Genomic DNA, 19,968 nt, shown 5'->3' with positions numbered 1-19,968 from the left:
TGGCCAGCACAGCATTTGAGTTGGCTGCCTTCAGGAGGAAGGTTCAGAAAATAGTGGTAGATGAAAGGCTCTGCCTGCCATTGTGGGCAGGGAGGATGAGAGAGGCATTTGCTTGTAGCATGCTAATGAAGAACTGTCCAAAAGGAAATTTGCTGGTTTTGTCTTTGTTGAAGGTTCCTCTCAAAGCTTAGAAGTGGTATGGTCAGATAAATTGGTGTGATAAGTTTGAAGTCAGCTAGAAAAGCTAAAATAAATTAAATACTATGAAATAATATTTGATCATTAGAATAGATTCCTCTCATGTGCAGGATTAGATTTCTGTTATGGTTATTCATGAGAAATACCCTCCTTAGCTTCAGTGGATGTGTTTGGGATGGGGAGCCATCATTCTTGGTCTCTTGGTATCCAATTCTGTGCATTGAGACACTTACCTATTTACAACTGGATGTAAAACCAGCTTCAACAGGAAGCTCCTCAAAGCATTGTGAGGATGCAGCTGCTTTCAGGTGCTGCAAAAATGGGAATGCTGATAGAAAATCCAGGTCTCACTTAGACTAATCAGTCCTTGCTTGGTTCTGGGTGATGCTCAACAGGGTAACAGATGATGTACTATTCTGATTTGTTTAATTTTATTTTTGTGTGTGTGTGTGGTAGGTAGAAGCAATGTCTTTTATTGGTCCAAGTAGAACAGTTGGTATAAAAAAAAACTTCAGAGCTGACATAGTTAATTTCAAAGTTAACTACAAAGCCAGAAGCTATTGTTCAGGACTAGATAACCATCAGCCTGATTAGCGCAAGTTGATTGCAGTTTCTCAATGAAAATGGAGCTGATTTCTAGAGGGAAAGTATATGTTATGCTAGAGAGGGAGGAAGAAAGAAAGAAAAAAAGAAAGATACTAAGTTATTTTTGTCCTAAAAGGAAAAACAAGATCGTTTATAGTCTGTGGACTTGAAGAGTTAGGAAAATGTGGAAGGGAAATCATAAATGCACTAAAACCAGTATCTATTAAGTTCATTCTTTCTCTTCTCAGTAAGGGAACTAAAGTTCATTATTAAATACATTTGATATAGATGTGAGGATGCTCATGATGGCCACCACAGAGTAGATATGTGTGCCCAAAGCATATCTCATTTTCCATATCTACCAGCTGAGAATACAAAACATGTGACTTCTCCCTGCTCACCTCCACCTCTTCATGTCCTGAAACCCCCACATCTCCACCAAAGCACCAACAGCGAAGGGATGATAACACTGCTCTTGTTTTCCTAGAAGTAAAACTATACTATAAACACTATAATACCATGAGTATTTCATAAAAGTTACAAAACCCTCCAAGTGCAAAATACAGCCTGAAAGCACAGTGCTCATGTTACAGCATCCCAGGATTAACAGGGTAGTTCTTCAAAGGCGTCTTGGAGAACAATCCCACTCCCAGCTTTGGCAGCTGAGGCTGCATTCTGAGCCACACCATTCAGCATAGCAGCACGTGTTTGAACAGCTCCTGCTGCACTAAATTAGCCCCAGCAGTGCTCTTATTTTGCTCTGATTAGAAACTATCATCTGCAAGGTGCTAATGTTGCTGAAGAGACCTAAGATGTAGGATGGTTCCACTGCTGTAGCATCTGAGGGCTTCACAGGATGTCTTTCCATCCCCTTGTGAAGTAAACAAATATTCTTCTGCCTATCTGGAAAAAACCCAAATACCAAGACTTTGTTCCTGGAATTACAAGAATTGCATAGTGAACATAGAGTTAGGGGTGGTAGAAGGCAGTTTGTGAACTATTGGAACCAGCAGTTTCTTATTGAAACCACCAGCATTGCAGAAAATGATCCCTAAACTAAAAATAATAATAATACAAAAATAGCCTTTATTGGAGCTACATGTCAGATCAAAAGCTTCATATTACAAAAATGTATTTTCAAATCCTTGTGGAAATTGGCAAGAACAATCTTCTGGAAGAGCTTGCAAGGGCATCATGCCTCAAGAACTTTTTCTATCTATGTTTCCAAAATAAGATTTGACAGGTGGGCAAAAAGATCTGTTCTTATAGAGTTTGTTAACCAACTTGTTTGTAAAGCAAAATGCATCATAAGCTTCGGTGGAAAAATGTGTCTTGCAAGTGCAAGGAGGTGTTCTTGGACAGAGCAGAGTGCTCATGATGTTTTGGAGTGACTCTAACTAGTCATGAAGTTTACACTCCCACCAGGAAACTCTGCTAGGACCTGTCTGGGAGTGTGGACTGCTTGGGATCCATCAGGGTCTGTGCTGAGCCTGGCAATATTCACTGTGCAGGACAGAGGATGGAACAGTGAACGTGATAAACCAGATAGTGCCTCACAAAAATTTTGGTCACCTGGCCCCAGTGGGAAATCCAGGAAATCCAACTTGCCTTGCTGTCAGTGGGAAAGGTGGTCAGAAGGCATCATCTTCAAAGCAAGATCTGAAGATCATCCAGTTTTCAGCCAAATGCCTCCCTTTCTCTATCAACAGCACAGGGAGCCAAGAGAAGAAGCCAGGTGCCACTTGGGAGCTGTGCTTTGCCCAGCTCTTCTGTCTGCTTGAGGCAGAGGCTCCATGGCAGTGGCAGTGAGACAGGGTCCTTCCCAGCTGGGTGAGCCCTGCTCCTTCCTGCCCACAATCCTGCTGGCTCCAGCACTCCTGAATAACCCAATGGAGACAGCTCAGCTGCAGCAGGATGGGATTGGTGTGTCTCCACTCTTGGGACATGAGGATTTAGTCCTTCCTCCCAAGGGTAAGTCATTCCTCTCATCCCTCTGATGAAGATCCTAGGAGATTGTTGTCAGCTAGAAGGTGGGCAGCAATTTGGAGAAGGCTGGTCTCAGCACTTCTAAGATGTACCAAGGAAATGAAGGCAGAAAAAGCAGCATGTCCTTAGAAGAAGTTTGGAATTATCTGGGTAAAGTGAAAGGGGTGTCTTCAATCCACATAAATGGAAGCAGCAGGCTGGGGTATGTAAGCAGAGATTTTTCTTTTAAAAGCACAAAGCAACGCTGCCATTCTGCTGCCTTAGTTGGAAAACGGAGAAAGTTTGGGTGCCACCCTCAAAGTAAAATGTGGACTAGTTGGAGAAAGTCCAGAGGAGCTCACTAGATCAGAGGATTAGAAAACATGAGTTATGAAGAAACAGTGAAAGAATCAGTTTGTTTAGTCTAGAGAAGAGAAGACTGAGAGAAGTCATGGTAACAGTCTTCAGATATGTGAAAGGATGCTTCAAAGACAAAGGGAATAAACTATTTTCCATGTCTGCTAGGAGATAGTGAGGCACTGGAATAGGTTGCCTGAGGAGTCTCCATCTTTCCAAGATCTTTAGAGAGTGGTTTGTCAAATATTTGTCAAAATTATTTTGAGAGAGATGGAGTGGGCAGAAGGATTAGATGACTCTTGAGTCCCCAGACCTTCTGATTATCCTGCTGGAACCCCTCAGACTGGGAGACTCTGGTCCTGGTGTATTATTAAATTTCTTATATTTTTTTATTGCTAGTGCACTTTGTTTTTCTACACTGTGGCTAAAAAAAAATATTTCTGAACGTATCACATACAAGGCAATATTTGCCTCCTTGCATCATCACCTACATTAGATGGCACTAATTACCCCAGCACATGGCCCAGCATCAGTTCACTGTGGTGCCTGCTCTTCCAACAGATCTCATGCCTTGAGGAATTAATCAATAAATGTCCTTGAAATAACAGAGTTTAGTGAAGATTTGAATGCATCTTTATCTGTTAAAGAAACTATGCAAGATCAATCAATTATTTTAGGTTAAGTATTGCACAGCTTAAGCTCTTTGTGCAGCCTGTGCTGCTTCAATGAGTGTCCATGTCTCTGCTTTACTGTAAATCTATATTAATCACGATGAATGACTATATACGTTGTAGGCTGGCAGGAAAACCTCCAGTGCAAGCAGAAATCAGACAGGTTGGAGTGCCTCTAGAAGCTTCTGCATAGCTGAGGCTAAAAGTAGTCTCAGCCTGTTGATGTTAAGTCTTTGGATGTAAAGGAAAAAAAAAGTATGTTTTCATCTGGGGCTGTAATGGTGATAGAAAGCAGCCAAGCACCAACAAATCAGCCCATACCTCTTTGTAGCTGCCAGACTTACAAACCTTATCTACACTGGCTTTTATTGCCCCAGATTTTCCACCACAGCTGCCAGCAGAGACAGCCATGGGAAGTTTGAGCCCGTCTGTGATTGGAATCATTGTCACTGCAGGTGCAGTCACACCTGGGAGCAGCCCCTCCACTGAGGGGAAAAAGTAAGAGTGTTCAGGGGGAGGAAAAGATCTCTTAAAATGTGCCTGCTCTGTCATTTCAGGATCGCTGGAGATACAGCACTCAACAAAAACATCCACGAGTCGGTCAGCGCTCAGATCCGGAAGAACTTTGCAAAAAGCAAATGGAGAGTAAGTGACCCGTCCTGAGGGGTGACACTGACTCACAGCTCTGCCATACAGTCACCCCTGTGGCAGCTTTTGTGGCTCAAAACTGTGGCCAAAATGGTTGGTCCAGGCTTAGGTTACATGACCCTGCAGGGCCTCTTATACAGGATGGTGTTTGACAAGTACCAAATGTAAAGAGCGTGAGAAATGGGCTGGGGCTGTTCATAGCTAAAGCACCTTTGGGTTTTGGCAGTGGGGTCAGCACCATACAGGGACATGAAAATATACGTGTTGGGGCAGGGATGGATTTGTCAAATATGACTTTCTTGTAGGCTGCTGCATCCCAGCTGAGCACTAGGACAACAACGGTTTGATAACGCACTTTCTAGTTTCGAATTCAGGAAAAATTTGAAAGAGAACAGACTTATTCCCTTCTGACACTCTGAGCAGCCAGGAGAGGAGCACAAGTAACCCTTCCACCTCCAACTTTCCCTCTTGTCCATCTCTTTCCCGCTCTTTTCCTGCAGCAAGCGTTCAATGCCACGGCAGTCGTGCGGCACATGAGGCGGCTACACCTCGGCAGCAGCCTGGACAGCGCCAGTGCCAGCGTGTCCAGCACCCTCAGCCTCGCCACGCCGCTCCCCGACGCAGCCACACGGAAAGATTGTGAGTAGCCAGCGTCCCGGGAATCCCAGCAAATCCACGGCATCCCCGTTTCCCCCTGCCCCCCAGGCTGCAGTCCTCGCTGCCCGTCGGTTTTGGCTTGGTGCAAGCAGGCGTTTAAAATAAGGATTTGAAACGGGCCGTCATTTTTTTGGCTGGCCAGAAAAGTTGCGTTGCAATTGGAAAAGTCGATGCACTAAAAAAAAAAAAATGAAGGTTTTGGCTTGGTGATTTTTTGAGAGAAAATCATAGTTTCTTGTGGAGAAAAAGGGCTTTTGCTTGGGAAAAAGACCCAGACCCCCACAGCAACAAAGTTTTTTGTTTGGTTGAAGTTTGAAAAAGTTTACTCAAACTGTTTATGTTTGAGTTTAGAGTATCATGATACAGCATCTTTCTGTAAAAATTGCCTTATTTTCCATTTCCATGGAGAAGACTGATACTGCCAGACAGTCCCAGCCTCCCTCTTCCTAAGCCATGTTAAGCTCCTTCATTAAGAAGTTCATTTGTTTGAGCAGGATTCAGACCCTGTACACCACTGTGGGACTTGGCCCTTGGCCATGTTTGTTTTGTGCCTTAATTGATATTTGCAAGCTGCCCACTGGACTCATGTTTGGGATATATATTTTTTTCTGAATGCCAGGGAAGGGGACATGGCAGCAAAAGGATTATTTGGAAGACAGAAATGCATCCTTTTCAATGAAGTCTGTTTATTCTCTCCCTTCTGAGCGTTTCTTTTTTTCTCTCCTGTCCATCTGTAGATATTTGATACAATGAAATGGAGGGACGTGAACTTTACAGTTGGGGGGTTTACTTTAAAGTGCAACACTAAAAAGGAATGTTTTGCTGTGGACTGAAATAGTCATTTCCAGACTGTACCTTGCACTGTCCTGGAGCTGAAAGAACCCATTGCTCAGGATTTTGGATAATGCTGCTCTCTGCTTCTGCCACCTCTGCTTGGCCTGCTCCTTGCTGAGGACATGCCTCCAACCACAGTCCTGGTGGCTCTGTGTGGAAGCTGTTTCCTCTTGCTGCCATGGGCGTGGTTTCCCCCACAATCTGGGGGGGGGGGGGGTTTCTGCCTTCTGGGTACTCTGTGAGATACCTTTTCAGCCTGTGCTGTGGCTGAGCTAGGGGAGAGCTCCTTTCCCCCTGGATACTGAGCCTGGTGGGGATTCATACCCAGTGTCCGGTTTGGGATGCTCAGTGCCAAATCCTACAGCTGCTGCCAAAAAAACATCACCATGCTCCTGGCACCTGCAAAGGAGTGATGCTGACCATCCTTAAACACTTCCAACCATGCACTGGCCATGCAGCAATGTAGAAAACCCCCTATGTGGGAGAAATGTCCCTTGGTTTTGTCTCCTGTTGAAGTATGGCAAGCCTGGACCTCAGTCAGGTCTAGAGCATCTGTTGAATGCTTTGCTGCTAAAGTGGTGGGTGATTAATCTCCACCCATCCATTTGATTAATCTCAAATTGCGTTAATTAATGGCAATCAGTAGTTTGAAAAGTGTTAAAATGTGTGTGAACAGGAAGGGTGGAAAGGCAAAGAAATCTGTTCAATGACTACAGAACCCTGTGCAGAATCCAGCCATATTTTGCAGTAGTGAAATCAACCAGGACATGAAGGATTAAACCAGATGTGTTAAGATAGGATGAGCTTTTACATGCCAGAAACACAAGGCAGGAAAATATTGGAAGATTTCCAAGCATCCCAGGTTAAGTCCACCTTGGCAGATAATGCAGAAGAGCTTTTGTTCCTCAAAGAAATAATTTAAAGAGTTAGGAGATGCTGGAGCCCCAGAGAACCAATGAGGAGAGACAGCAACAAATGCAAGGAGTTAAGAGAGATCTAACGTATCAAATACATTCCACCCAATACCTCCTGATAGGAAAAAGGAAATCTCTGAAGTCTCTCTCCTACCTCTTTATTTCTCAGCAGTTTTCTCTGGGTACAGACTCCTTGCACGAGAATGATCCTATACAGCAAATTACGTGATCCAGCTGTGCCACCCTTACACAATAGAATGCTGCCTGATGCTATTAATAGACAATTTTTCAACTCTCCAAATAGTTTCAAATGCAGCGATTCCACATCACTGAAGACAATTAAGTACAGCCTTTGCCTGACAGTAGATTGTCTCCTGTTTTTGCATCCAAAACCTCTGTAGTAGGGCAGAGAAGAGATCAGGCATTAGGCTGGATTATGCTAGCTGTCAGGAAACAGGAAGGGATCCCTAAGGGAATCAGTCAGGATTTCTCAAGTGTATTGGCCTGATTCTCAGTGCATGGCTGGTTTATTCAATTCAGTCATGATTTGACTGCTTAGATTATTTATAGGTCCTAGAGCTCTGTATTTTTAATGTACTAGATAAATTGCAGTGTGATGCCAAGTTGTCAAATATCAATGGGAAATGGAATGTGGCCAAGTATAGATACAGCATAGTCATCCTTGAGATTGAAATGCCTCCTTGAAGCATGGAAAAGTAGTTAAAAGTCCCAACAAGTATCAAAAAGATCCTGAAGAGTCAAAAGGTCATGTCAAACTTCAGTCTGAGAATATATTAATATCAGCTTCATCCATCCTTTATTCACCAGTCTGGAAAAATGAACTGTATTTCTAATCACGCTGAGCCTGCATCTTGTCAGAGCAAGGTGACCATGCCAGGTCCCCACCTAACAGCTTTTGTTGCACCAGAGTACTGGTACTCAAGAGATACTCAACCTCACGTCAACCTACGTCTCAGCTGGAAGTCCTGGAGACATCCCAGCAAAGCCTGGAGCAGTGAGCTGTCACTAGAGTGATGTCCAAGTCACACAAATTTACATTCCCTCTAGATTTACTGGAACTCAGCAACAAATTTGACCCACTGTACTTCCCAGGATGCCCAGGGAACTGTGTTTATTAGCCCAGGTGCACAGTCTGTTCATTTAGCTAGATGGCCATGGTGAGACATTTAATCACCTTTAACATGCCCAAGAGGAAATTATTCTGAGCAAGTACAATGCTGGAGGGATTTTTGAACCCCACAACTCTTTGTCTTCAGCCCTGGAACTGTGACATCGGTGTGGCAGAACTTATACCGAAAGTGGGCCTTGAGTCCCTGTGAGATGTGTGTGCACTGCTGCTGGTGGCACTAGGGCAATGACCATGGGCAGAAGATGCCCTGTGGAGGTACCCAGCCAACCCACCACTGCAGGAAGAGCAACAACCCCTCCTCCAGCCGCAATCCTCTCCGCTCCGTAGCGTGCTACGAAACAAACTCCGCTTTGCCCGAGTTCCCACCTCCAAAAATAACATTTCTAACTGTGTTTCTGGCTTTCCTTTTAGGTATGTCTCCATCCACTCTCTGTAGTTTTGTTTCATCTGCTTCTTCAGGCGTTTCTGCGGTAGGAGGGGACCGGAGACCCAGAGCCACCACAGTGACCACAGTGCACACAGGGAGCAAGTGAGCGCCGGGGCGGCGAGGAGCGGGCAGGCGGCCCCGGCGCCGCCCCACCCCGCTCGGCGAAGGACTAGAAGAAAGAAGATTTTTTTATGGCCATATTTTCTACTGCAATTCTGAAATGTTTCATTGATCACAAACTGCAATGACTCCAGGAGGAACGGAATCTAACAGTCGCTGGTGCTGTACATATATATATACATATATATATATATATATAAATATATATATGTATGTGAGTCTAGCAATGTTCTAACTAATGAACACTCATTCTTTTCCCCAGTGATTTACTCTTTTCTCAGTGTAGGTAACAGTATATGTTGTATTTTTTTTTCCATTAACTACAAACATCTCAACTGGATTATTTAAATAGAAATACTTTCCTAAGCATATTTTTTTCTTTTAAAAATTACTTCAAGTAATAACGTCCCTCTTCCAGTTTGATGGGGGATAGCTATTTCTGTAGGTAGGAATTGGCATTAACTTTGCAACTTGGGAGGATTTCAATGGCATGCCATTTCTTGTTCCTCAAATAGGACTGCAAGTCTGTCTGGCTTTAGCAGAGCTGTTACTGCTCAGATTAAGAAACTGCTGCTTTCCCTCTCATCCTCCTCCTTGAAAGCCATGGGGAGAATTAAATTGCCACCAACTGGGAATCAGCTCATCCTTGGCCTCATTCCTGTTGTGCTGGGGATCAGAGGAGAGGCAGGTACACAGGGTCAGGCAGGAGCTGGCCAGAGCTGTGCAAGGGAAATGACAGATCATGGTCTCATCCTGCAGCTCCCATCTCCTTCGAGTCGCTGTGTGTTGTGAGCAGAGGGGGAGAAAAAGAAGATACAGGGGTGGGAATCATTGTCCTCTGCCACCAATTTGCTGTGCTGCCCTCCAGCAAGACATTTAATTCACCAGCCACCCCACAGTGTGTCCTCTGGCATGGGGTGCATCCAGCCCAAGGGCTTCATGAGAGAGATCCCAGCACCCACAGCTCCTTGGGGCTTTCCTTGGCATTGCTGATGCTCGGCACCTCCCAGAACAGCCAAAGCAGGGAGAGGAGAGGAGGGGTGCTTGAAACCCTCTGTAAAGTACTGGCAGGTTCTTGGGTGCAAAATGCAGGATCTGGTGTAGTGTAGCTCCATCATGATCAGGCTGAGGGTTGACAAGGAGTGCTCAGCTGGGAAAGCAGCATCTTGCTGAAAAGCACAGACACAGCTGGCAGCAGTGGTGACACTGGCTCTCCCTCCTCTCCAGGAGCTTATATACCAAAGCAAGCCCAATTTACCCATTTTTTAATTACTGAATGCATGCACATCCCAGGCTCTTTGTGCTGGTGCATCTTTCAGGAACAGTCACCAAAACTGCTGTGCTGCTGTGCATTAAAGCAGCTTGAAACAGAGAGGGGAGCAAATTTGCCCCATTTGTTAAAGGACTCCCTCCAGGTTACCTCAATGAAACTTCCATCTGATTTTGCTTTGAGGAGGTGAGAGGGGAGGCAGGTGGCAGAGACAGATGCCCTTCACTGGGCACTCTGAGCCCCTCACATCCCAGACAGGTCCATCCTTGCCAGAGGCACAATTCCCTGCAGTGTGCTCTGTCACCACACTTGCCTCACTTATCCTGCACAAGAAATTGTGAAAGCCAGTCACAGACAGAGCTGAATGTATCAGGCAATAGTGCTTGTGCTGGGAAAAGCCATAAGATAGGTCTTTTTCATCAAGACTTCTGTATCCTGCTCCAGCTTTGCTTGGTTGGCTTCGTGCAGCAGAGCCGGGATTTCATCCATCCTACCAAAAAAAAAAAACCCTTGAGGAAAAAAAAAGCTGGGAAGGCATGTGGCAGTGAGCACTGACTGTGTTTGAAACAGCCACTCCAGTGGCACTTGGAGCTGTTGCACCAAGTTTCTCTAGCTCTCTCTGTGTTAAGTTGCTCCCTGTTTTTAGAGGTTTGTGGCACATCTGGGTGAGCCCAGGTGCCCCCTGTGCACCCCACCGTGCTGCAGCTGGCATGGATGCTCACACAGGAAAGGCTTTACCTTCAATTTCTCATTTTAAGAAAGATAGCAGATACTAAACTATTGGGGGCCTACAGCAAAACTGCACATAATTTACACAGTGAAAACTTCTGACCAAGATTTGGGCAGACTGAAGGTCAGGGGACATCCTTGCTGCAGGTCACACTCCTGTACCCATACCCTGGCCATTGCCACCATACACTTTTTATTATCATTTACATCTGAGCTCTTTATGTCTTGCTGCAAAAGCATCAAAACACAAGTAGAACACAAATTCATTCTAAGGTCTAAACTCATCCTAAGGCCTAAACTCATTTATTTTACCAGCCTGAGTAAGGAAGTTTTAGTTTTGAGAGACTCCAACCCCAAGAAATTCAAGGTATTTTGAACCCCCATGATTTCACAAGCATGTCTGACCCTATTCTGCTCCAGTTGCAGGTTGTAAATAGACAGTCTCCCAGTTTGGCAACAGTGGAGTTCCCTACATTTACACATGTGCAAAAAAAGCAGGATTTAGGGAATAATTTTGTCTCTGTAGAGCAGTTTTAAAGGTTAGGGCTCAAATGTTCCCTCTGTACCTCATCTTCTGAAACCTGAGGTCTGGTTTGAACTTGACCTCAGCAGTTGCTGTGACCACTGCAAAATACAGCATCCAAATGAATCTTGCAGAAAAAAGAAAAGCAAATGGATTTCCAAAATGGATCTCCAAAACAAAGAGCAGTGACAGGAGCAAAGGCAGACATGCTGTCCTGCAGATGGGGGTTCCCATACACTGGCTGCCCTCCTTGCTGGGTTTTTTCTGTGTTTTTTTTTTTGATGAGAGGGGTATTCTTTCCTTCCATTGTTGAATATAATGTGATTTGGTTTTGTTTTTGCAAGTAATATTCTGCCTTGGTTGTGTAATTTATCATCATTCTCTTTGGCTTGCTATCAACTGCTAGGATCATAAGATAAAAACCAGAAGCACTTAAGAGCAAAATTGTTTCTTTCTACTGCAGTTTTGGTGATGGGGAGCTCTTCTTTGGTATCAAGCTGGAGACCTGACCCAGATTCACCAAATGCTGAGATCTCTCCTGAAGCATCACTTGGTTGAAACTTCTCAGTTTAAATCTGAGTAAATCTCTTATCAGGGGTGACTTGGCAGCACCCAGGCCAGATCTGTCAGGGAGGGCTGGAGACATTTTCCCCTTGGAAGCACAGTTAGGGCAAACACTCCAGCCTTGCTTACCAGGGATGCTCCAGTGCTTTTGCATGTCCTTCCCCTGCCCCAGCCTGCTTCTGCTCAGCCACTCTCACAGGAGAATGCAAAGGTAGAGAAAATAATGTGGGCATGGGGGGAATGGCTGAACAACCCCACAGTAGAAACTTCAAAACAAATCCCCAGCTGGCCTTGCTATGAAGGACTAGGTAGAAAAATCACCCTGGGCTCTTTTCCAATGAACTGTCCTGCTAAACAATCTGTGATTTGCTGCTTGCATGAGGACTTCAGCCTGGACTCTGTTTGTTACCCTTTTCTGCTTTACTTTACTGGTTTCGATGGGTTATTCCTTTGTAACTTGTTTTCCTCAGCTCCTTCCCCTTCTTTTTCTTTGCTTGCAGCTTTGATTGTTGATTTTTACCTCCAGAGTCACAGAGGCCATCTCTGATGCCAACAGCAGTGCTCTTGCTGGGAAAACAAAACAAAAAAAAATCCAGAAAAGCTCCAGCTGGCCCCTTAGCCTGCAGAAGAAGTTGTGAGGACAGGCTGCCCGTGAACTCTGCGAGCTGAAAGTCAGTATTGCAGTGGCAAGGGCTTCTGCTGATGATTTTGCATGTGACTTCATTCCCAGTGCATCCTAACTCTCTGCTGGATCAACCCTTCTGCAGCACAAAATGGATATTGGCCCTGCAACACAGCTGGTGGGGAGTAGGAGTGTGGGGAAAACCTGGCAGTGTTGCTTTCCTGAGACTGTGTCACTCTGCTGCTGCTGCTGTCTCCTCTGTCCTTGTTGCTGTTGTACAGGTGCCATTAGAGTAGTGGGCAAAAAAAAAAAAAAAAGAAAAAAAAGGTAGGATTTTACCTATGCCTTGTGTGTGTGTGTGTGTTATGGTTGTGGTGCTGAAATAAAACCAAGACATTTGGTTCATTCCTGACAAGAATCAAACCACAAAAAGGGTGTGATCCCACTGGTAGACATCTCCATGTAGTTCTGCTGTAGGCAGTGAATAGGGGTTTCTGCTGTGCATGTGTCCTGCATACCTTCATGGCTATTGACAGTATTTTTTTTTATTATTATTACTAGTTATTTTGGGCTCCTGACTGGTTCTGATGAAATTCAGGTCTTGTTCTAAGGGTTTTTTTTTCTGTCCCAGGGCCAGCATAACCCCTGATCTAAGGCTTTTCTCCCCAAACCCTCTGCAAACCAGAACATGGGCCTCCAGGGTGCCCATGAAATGCAGTTGCAGCTGGCCCCAAGGTTGTCCCCTTCCTATTTTTAGGGAAGCAAACAGCCAGAGAATGCCAGATAGCTTTCAGCCATTGGCAAGCAGAGAGGATATTGCCCTTTGATGTGAACTTGGCATTAATAAGATCAGCTCTAGGGAAACCTGTGCTATTACTTCCTCCTGTGATAACAGCTCCAGCCCTGAGCAACACTGAATGAGCACCAGATAAAAACTGAATTTGCCAGCAAGATCATGCAGGCTATAGCCTGTTCCTTTTGCTCTTTCCAAAGAATCAGGGGATTCATCTACTGGCAAAATAAGTTTCTAGGCTGAGCCCCAAGGTACAGAAGTAGCTTCCATTCAGCATATGGAAATTCTCATTTGATGCAATTATTCCTGCTCTTGCTGCCATGAATATTTACCTGTCAATGGGGGAGTGAATGCATCCCAGAAATTATTAATGGGAAGGAAGTTTTGCCTTCCTCATTGTGCTTATTTGCTCCAGAAACTCCAAAACTCATTCAAGCAAAAAGCAGAAACACACATGGAGATTACGGTATCCAAGAAAAACAGCATCAAGACCAAGAGTGGAAGATTAGTTGGCAAATCACTGTCAGCAATAGCTGAGTGAGAGAACAGCAACCTGCTCACAAACACTGCATGAATTCTTATTTCCCCTGGTAAACCAGTCATCCCATACTTCATGCCCAGCAGCAAGTTTTACCCAATCCCTTTTGTTTCCCCTCATATCCCTGCAGCAGGGCCCTGCCTTCCCAGCCTGTCTCTCTGTGACACACGAGTGTTTTTGTGTGTGCACATGTGCGTTGTGGCCCCAGGGATCACAGATCCCTCCTGTGGCTCATCAGGAGTTGGTCCAGGTTTTTTGGTCTGACTTTGCGTGGTTGGGTCAAAGCTGTGTATATAGTGTTTGTAGCAGAGGATAGAGGCTCTTTAGCCTGGACTCTGGATTTCAAAACCCCCTTCCCCACCACAAATAGTGCCACTTATCTGTCCAGGTAGCTTTTTTTCCCCCTCATCTTCATAAATGCTAAGGTCAGTCGAATGGCTCTCAGAGTTTTTCCATACTCCAGAGTGGAATCAGGGCATGTGTGCTCGCAGGTGTTGTGAAAAAACACTGCTGAACTAATGATGGCATCAACTGTCCAATAAATGCATGATACTGCACTGCATGTATTAAACTGCTGTTCACTGGTTCTGTATTTCCCGAGCCTTTTCTTTATCCACATTCAACCCAACCTTCTCTCTGAGGGAATTACTTCCATGTATTGCTTTTAAATGCCTCAATGTACCTGTAACTTGAAATCCATTGTTAAGTTTAAGTAAATGCAAAAGCTGATGTTTTGTAAACAAGATATTGCAAAGCCTGGTAATGTATTTTGTCTTTCTGTTGAGTGCTCTGCAGCATGTACAGGAAGAGTCACCATCCAGAGCAGCTTAAAATTAGGCAGCAGTCACATACACATATACAGAAGCAGGGAGCTGGGGAGGTGAGAATCCCTTTTTTAATACAACACTTACAAATTTGATCTGAATCAAAAATTCCTTCCCTGGGTCACTAACTCTCAGAGCTGCCAAGAAACATATTGGTGTGTCCCTTTTTCTTTTTTTTTTTCTTTTGGTTTGTTTTTCCTAGTGCAAATTCAGATTGGTTCACTCACTTCTTAGTATTTTTCTCTTCCTGTAAGATAGTTCTTTCTCACCTGTTGCAGAATGAACTGCATTTTGGGGACCAAGATGCTGTGATTCTTTGCCTGCACAAAATAGGGCAGAAAGCTGAGCTAAACTATCCCATCCTTTCCAAAGCATCACCACCTAAATACTACCATTTAATCCCTGAACCTCCAGGTGATACCATTTATCCATGGAAGAGTTTGGTGTGGTACTTTTCCTTCTTCCACATGGAAACCATGCCCTTGCCTTCTCTTCCCTTAGCCATTGACCCACTTTCATCTGTGCTGGGCTTTCCAAGGCAGAGCACAGGATTGCTCCAGCCCAAACCTCTTGTAGGCATCTCCAGGCCTTTGGTCCCAGCTGCTGAGTGGCTGCTGTGTGGAAAACCCTTGAGTTCCCAACACTCAAAGCAGTCATCTGAAAGGCCTGGGAATTGCTCTGTGTTCCTGGCAAGGGCATGACAAGCTGCAGGCCTGGGGAGCAAGCACCATGCTTGGTGGCATAGTCCTTGGAAATTGTTCTCCATGGTGGCCGAAAACACCGAGAAGTCTTGAGCCCCCCTTCAAGGCTGGTGCTCAGCCAGGGCTGTGCCATTGCCAAATCACTGTATGGCAGCACAACAAACCATCAGATACAGCTGTCAACCAGCCTGAGATCAGATTGCTGAGACAGCACCTGGTGTGAGGCTCCATGACCCCCAAAGTGAAGAGTGTGCAAGGTTGCAGCTCAGTTGGTGCGATTCATGTTTTGGTCAACACAATATCAGTGACTTGCTGTACATTGATCTCTAGTTGAGAAACAATATTTTGGCCCATTTGGGCCTTTTTTTAGATAGATATTTTATTTGAGCCAGAAAATAGTGGGAAAAAAGAGCCTAGTCTGCCCAGAATAGTGACTCCCCAAATATCCCCAACTACAAAATATCCCTCAGTTGACTTCTAATGAAAATGCAAGCATGTTTTCTACAAAGGCTTTAATCTTAATCAAGGAATGTCAGTGTGCCTAATATTGCAGGTCTTGTGATTGATAACAAGTTCATAACAGCATCCATGTCCAAAAAGAAGGGAGAATGTGTATTTACTCCATGCATGTATTATTAAGGCATTGCAAAAGTTTTATCTGCGTAATGAGTTTGCAGTTCTGCAAATTGTTAATGGGGCTACATCGCAAGTGGTTCTCTGCCTTGACAATCATGTATACATATCAAGATTTCTATCATAATGACAATTTAAAGGGATGACTAATTGTTTTCCTCCAATAAATCCAATTAAATCAGCCTGATGTGAAGTCTGATGATTTTGAGTGCATGAGTCTCCACCCACATGCAAGAAAGGGAGTGAATAATTTCTGTGGCTGCTCCACTGCCCTGTTGTTTTTTATGCGATGATGTTCCTTTATGTCCCAAAGGAGAATAATAAGATTTTCTTTCTCCCCAGTTCACTCCATAGGGAAATGAATAGAAAGGATGATTTGTCCTTCATATTTTTCCTAAAGCTGTCAGTGGAAATGGTGTTGAATGTCAACATATGGAGACATGGCTGTCTCCTGAGCTCTGAGAATATCTGTGTAGGGCTGGGAAAGGACATGTACCTGTTGGAGACTGCTGCACATTTGAGTTGGTGCTGGTGACTTACACACCCTGCGGTGGGAATCATCAAAGGAGACAAGATTTTCGTCAGTGAGAATTTCTGAGCCCCTTTGCAGTCAGCTGTGCTCTCCAAAGACGGTTGAGTGTGCTCCATCATTGGCTTAATTTTCTTCCAGATGATGTTCCTGGGGTGTGTTATGACCTGCTTTTCATTTTTTCCTCCTATTTTTCTCAACTATTGTTTTTTATCTTCTGGTTTTCACTCACTGGCACACAAGAATTCCTCCCTTCTTAAAATAGGTGACAAAACCAACATGCCCAGCAGGGAGGTGGGCCTGTGCTTGAGGCCAGAGCTAGGTAATTTTAGACACCTGGTTCAGTAACAGAGTTGAAACAAACAGCAGTAATGATGGCCAGCTCACAGCAATATAAAGAGAAAGGCAAATTACTTATAAAGCTTTTATTTTGTGAATGAAGAAACAACTCCCAGAACCAACGTGGTAAGTATTTGAAAGCTGTGGTGAGCAGCTGTGTTCTCAGAATTACCTTTTGATGGTGGGTTCTACCAGGACAGGTAAGATAACCTTCGATTTGTGCTCCAGAAAAAGCACATCCATGGCGAAATACACCTTTGGAAAAGTACATCCATGTACAAAAATGCTGCCTGGAAGTGTGTTGGAGGTGGTGTGTGACACTGAGGCACAGGCACATGATTTGCAGTGTCAGGGAGAGCAGCAGATCCTGTAGAAAGACTATGCTGTCTTCCCACCTGACATAAGCCTGAACTCTGACAATCCTTTCACACTAAGGACCTCATTCCCATCTGTGTATAAGTTAGCTGGATTTAGCTCAAATGTGGCACTTACAGTAGATAAAGGTTTACCCCACATTTCACCATGAAATTAAAATCTCAGCCAGGAAAACTTGCTCATGTTTTGGTTTTAAAGTCATGGGTTCCCCCATAGATCCAGTGGTCACTCAGAGTCCGCCAGGCTCTTCCAAGCTCCCAGAGAGACTGGGCAGAAGGTCACCCCAGGACCACTGAAATCTTTAGCCATGACATCCTGACGATCTCATCTCAATATTCACTTCATCTTTGTACATCTTCTTTGCTTCTATGTGCTCAGCCACAAATTCTTGGCTGTTTGCAACAAGGGAGATAAAATATCAGTACAGAGAAGCCAGAGGGACAAGACCAAGATGCAAACTGTAGAAAATATTTTGCTTGCAACCTTGCCAAAATCCACAGCCATGTGCACTGGAGGGAAGGGGGATGCCCTAACATTGAAGGCTTTCAGGGTGTTGGTATGCACTGAGGTCTGGCTTATGCCACACATCAGCCTTTCTTTGTGCTGCACCAGCACCATTTCTCACTCCTGCTCTCCAGAACTGTCCGTTGCCAGAACCAAGGCTCCAGCAGGCTGTGGTAGCTCTTCTTTCACAGCCAAGAGGACTTCTGAATAAGGGATACCTGTTAAAGCAGAGAAAGTGCAGGTGCACAACTTGGAGGAGCATCCAACCTGAGTAGGGATATACCCCTGTGGTTCAGGAGCAGGTGATGCTAAGGAAGATACATTCTGCACAGGGCTTTCAAATCAGTGCTTGTGCACTGTGAACTGTCCTACCCTTTGTGATAATGCCTACATTGAATCTCTTGCTTTAGTCCAAACCTCCCCAGCTCTGTGAATCTACAAAACTGTATTGGTCTTGTGAGATCCCTTTGGGCAGCTTTCCATGGGGAGACAACATGGGCCTGCACTGCCAAAAAGCAATCCCAGGACACTCTAAGCTGTCACAGGGATAAAAGGATGCACTCTTCCCACCATTTTATGCTTCCTCCCAGCTCTGGACATCCCTCAGGGAGAAAATCCTCCTACATCACCATGGGTGTGTGCCCTGCCCAGCACATCTGAGTCCCTCTTTGGTGGGCCCTCTCAACTATGCTGAATTGTTTTGGTGTTAACCATTTTTTATATCTATGGGGGTGGGGAAGAAGGACCATCTGGACTATCACTGCAAGTATTCAATTAAGTATTTCCAGATTGTTTGGCATTCGGGCTTTCTGGATTACTTTGGGATAAATTCCTGACTTCCAAACTTTGTGTGCTTATCCTGATTTCAAGAGTTTATTTTCTTTTTTAATCTTTGAGGTTTTTCTTTTTATAATTTCAATATTCTAATAAAGCTACATTCAATTAATGATTCATTTACCTTCTTCATGAAAGTGTTTTGTTTAGGGAAATTAATAATAATAGAACTTAGAGGCAATTTATTGTTCCATCAAACTCACGAACTTTGTGCTTTCTTTGGCGCCATATAGACTCTTGTATGTTTTTCATTTTCTTTCTTTAGGGCAGAAGAAAGAGCTGTGTTCACATCTGTGCCTCAGCTTGCAATCTAACAGTGACCAGAAATGCATAATAAATCTCAAACAAATGCTTCTTTTTGTTGCAGGCCAGCTACCAACCATATTAAGAATCACATACCACATCTTCAAGTTTGCATTTGCTCAAAGTAGCATCTGAAATGCAACTTTCCCTCCTAGTCTTTGACCCAACACAGTTCAGTGTAGCACCTAAGTGGATCAGAGGGCTGTTCCACTACAAAGAAAAACCAAAATTATAGTCTTGGTGAGCCCATACTGACCTTCAGTGGGAGTTGACAGATGAACTCCTGCTCTCAACAAATAGAACACAGGTATATGATGGACACACACTTGGAGTTATAATATATGGTAATACAATACAATAGAATATTATATTATATATTATATTATATCTGTATTATATTATACAATATTATATTATTACAGTGTCTCTATCAGACTAAAGCAGAGGGAAACATGGCATTAATTGAAGGTTGGGAACTATTCTGCTGTGCTTTGTCAGTACTCAAATGATAGGATTTTGCCATGTATTTCAATTACTTTTTAGTCACAATATCTAAAGAGGGAATTCATCTTTGATCAAGCTGGGGCTGAATTCTGAAGACAGTGTGCAGCTTTGTTGCCATCAAATACCAAGTTCACTGCTGAGTCCACTGACAGTCACCTTAGAGGCTTGAATTGAGGAACTTCTTCCCTCTCTAAGTATTTGCAGTATGCAGAGGGCACCACATGCTTGAGTTTACTAGTGGTTCCCATTAAATCTATGGAGAGAAACAAATGTCCAGCAATTCCTCTGGAAGAAAGTCAGAGACCTGCAGGAAAGAGCCAACAGCTGTTTGTTAGCAGGACACCTTGGGGGCTGCACTTACCTGTGCAAAGAAGGTGGTGACAGACTGATGAGACAATTTAGCACCAAATGTGGCTGAACAGATGGACAGGGTCCTGACACCTGTTCCTGGAAGTCACCATGTCCAGGGATACCTGCAGCTGTGGATGGCTTGGCAGGGCTGTTGTGCTGTGCACCCAGGCCGTGGTCCCCAGCAGCTGATGGACCTGTACCAGGTTGTGCCCATTGCCACTAAGCTGTTGTAGTAAGGTGAGCTGAGCACCTCAACTGTGAAGTATTTAATCTTTTAATTCTCTTGTGGTGATGTAATGCAGGCATTCTGTTCAGCTTCAGCCTCATAACTTCTTTTGATTATCTATGGCCTTATGCTGGTGATTTAAACCTACTGATTTATTGATTCAGTCTTAATTGGGTCCTGAACTGGGTCATTGCATCATTCTATCTTTAATTGTTTTCATGAAAGTCTAGCAAATTAGGCTGGTAATATGATTGCTTAGAGGAATTCTTGCCTGTTCATG

The 19,968-nt window shown here is 44.2% G+C and overlaps 1 protein-coding gene across 3 annotated transcripts in view; it reads left to right on the top strand.

Annotated features, from left to right (window-relative positions):
* The window catches only part of CAMK1D (calcium/calmodulin dependent protein kinase ID), a 206,940-nt gene extending 191,030 nt beyond the window's left edge, over positions 1-15,910 (top strand). Inside the window, exons 9-11 of one of the 3 annotated variants that reach the window (XM_021530986.3) lie at positions 4,334-4,421; positions 4,925-5,063; positions 12,113-15,910. In XM_021530986.3, coding sequence (XP_021386661.1) covers positions 4,334-4,421; positions 4,925-5,063; positions 12,113-12,159 — 274 coding nt within the window. In that variant the 3' untranslated portion in view covers positions 12,160-15,910. Of the gene's footprint in view, positions 1-4,333; positions 4,422-4,924; positions 5,064-8,390 lie in introns of all 3 variants that reach the window. The other 2 variants (XM_021530985.3, XM_021530987.3) reach the window with 2 other exon arrangements.
* Positions 15,911-19,968: the final 4,058 nt, after the last annotated feature.

Source organism: Lonchura striata, chromosome 5, assembly GCF_046129695.1.
Source record: "Lonchura striata isolate bLonStr1 chromosome 5, bLonStr1.mat, whole genome shotgun sequence".
Taxonomy (NCBI): Eukaryota; Metazoa; Chordata; class Aves; order Passeriformes; family Estrildidae; genus Lonchura; species Lonchura striata.
The sequence above is the reverse complement of the archived record's forward strand: the minus strand, read 5'-3'. Positions and strand labels throughout refer to the sequence as shown.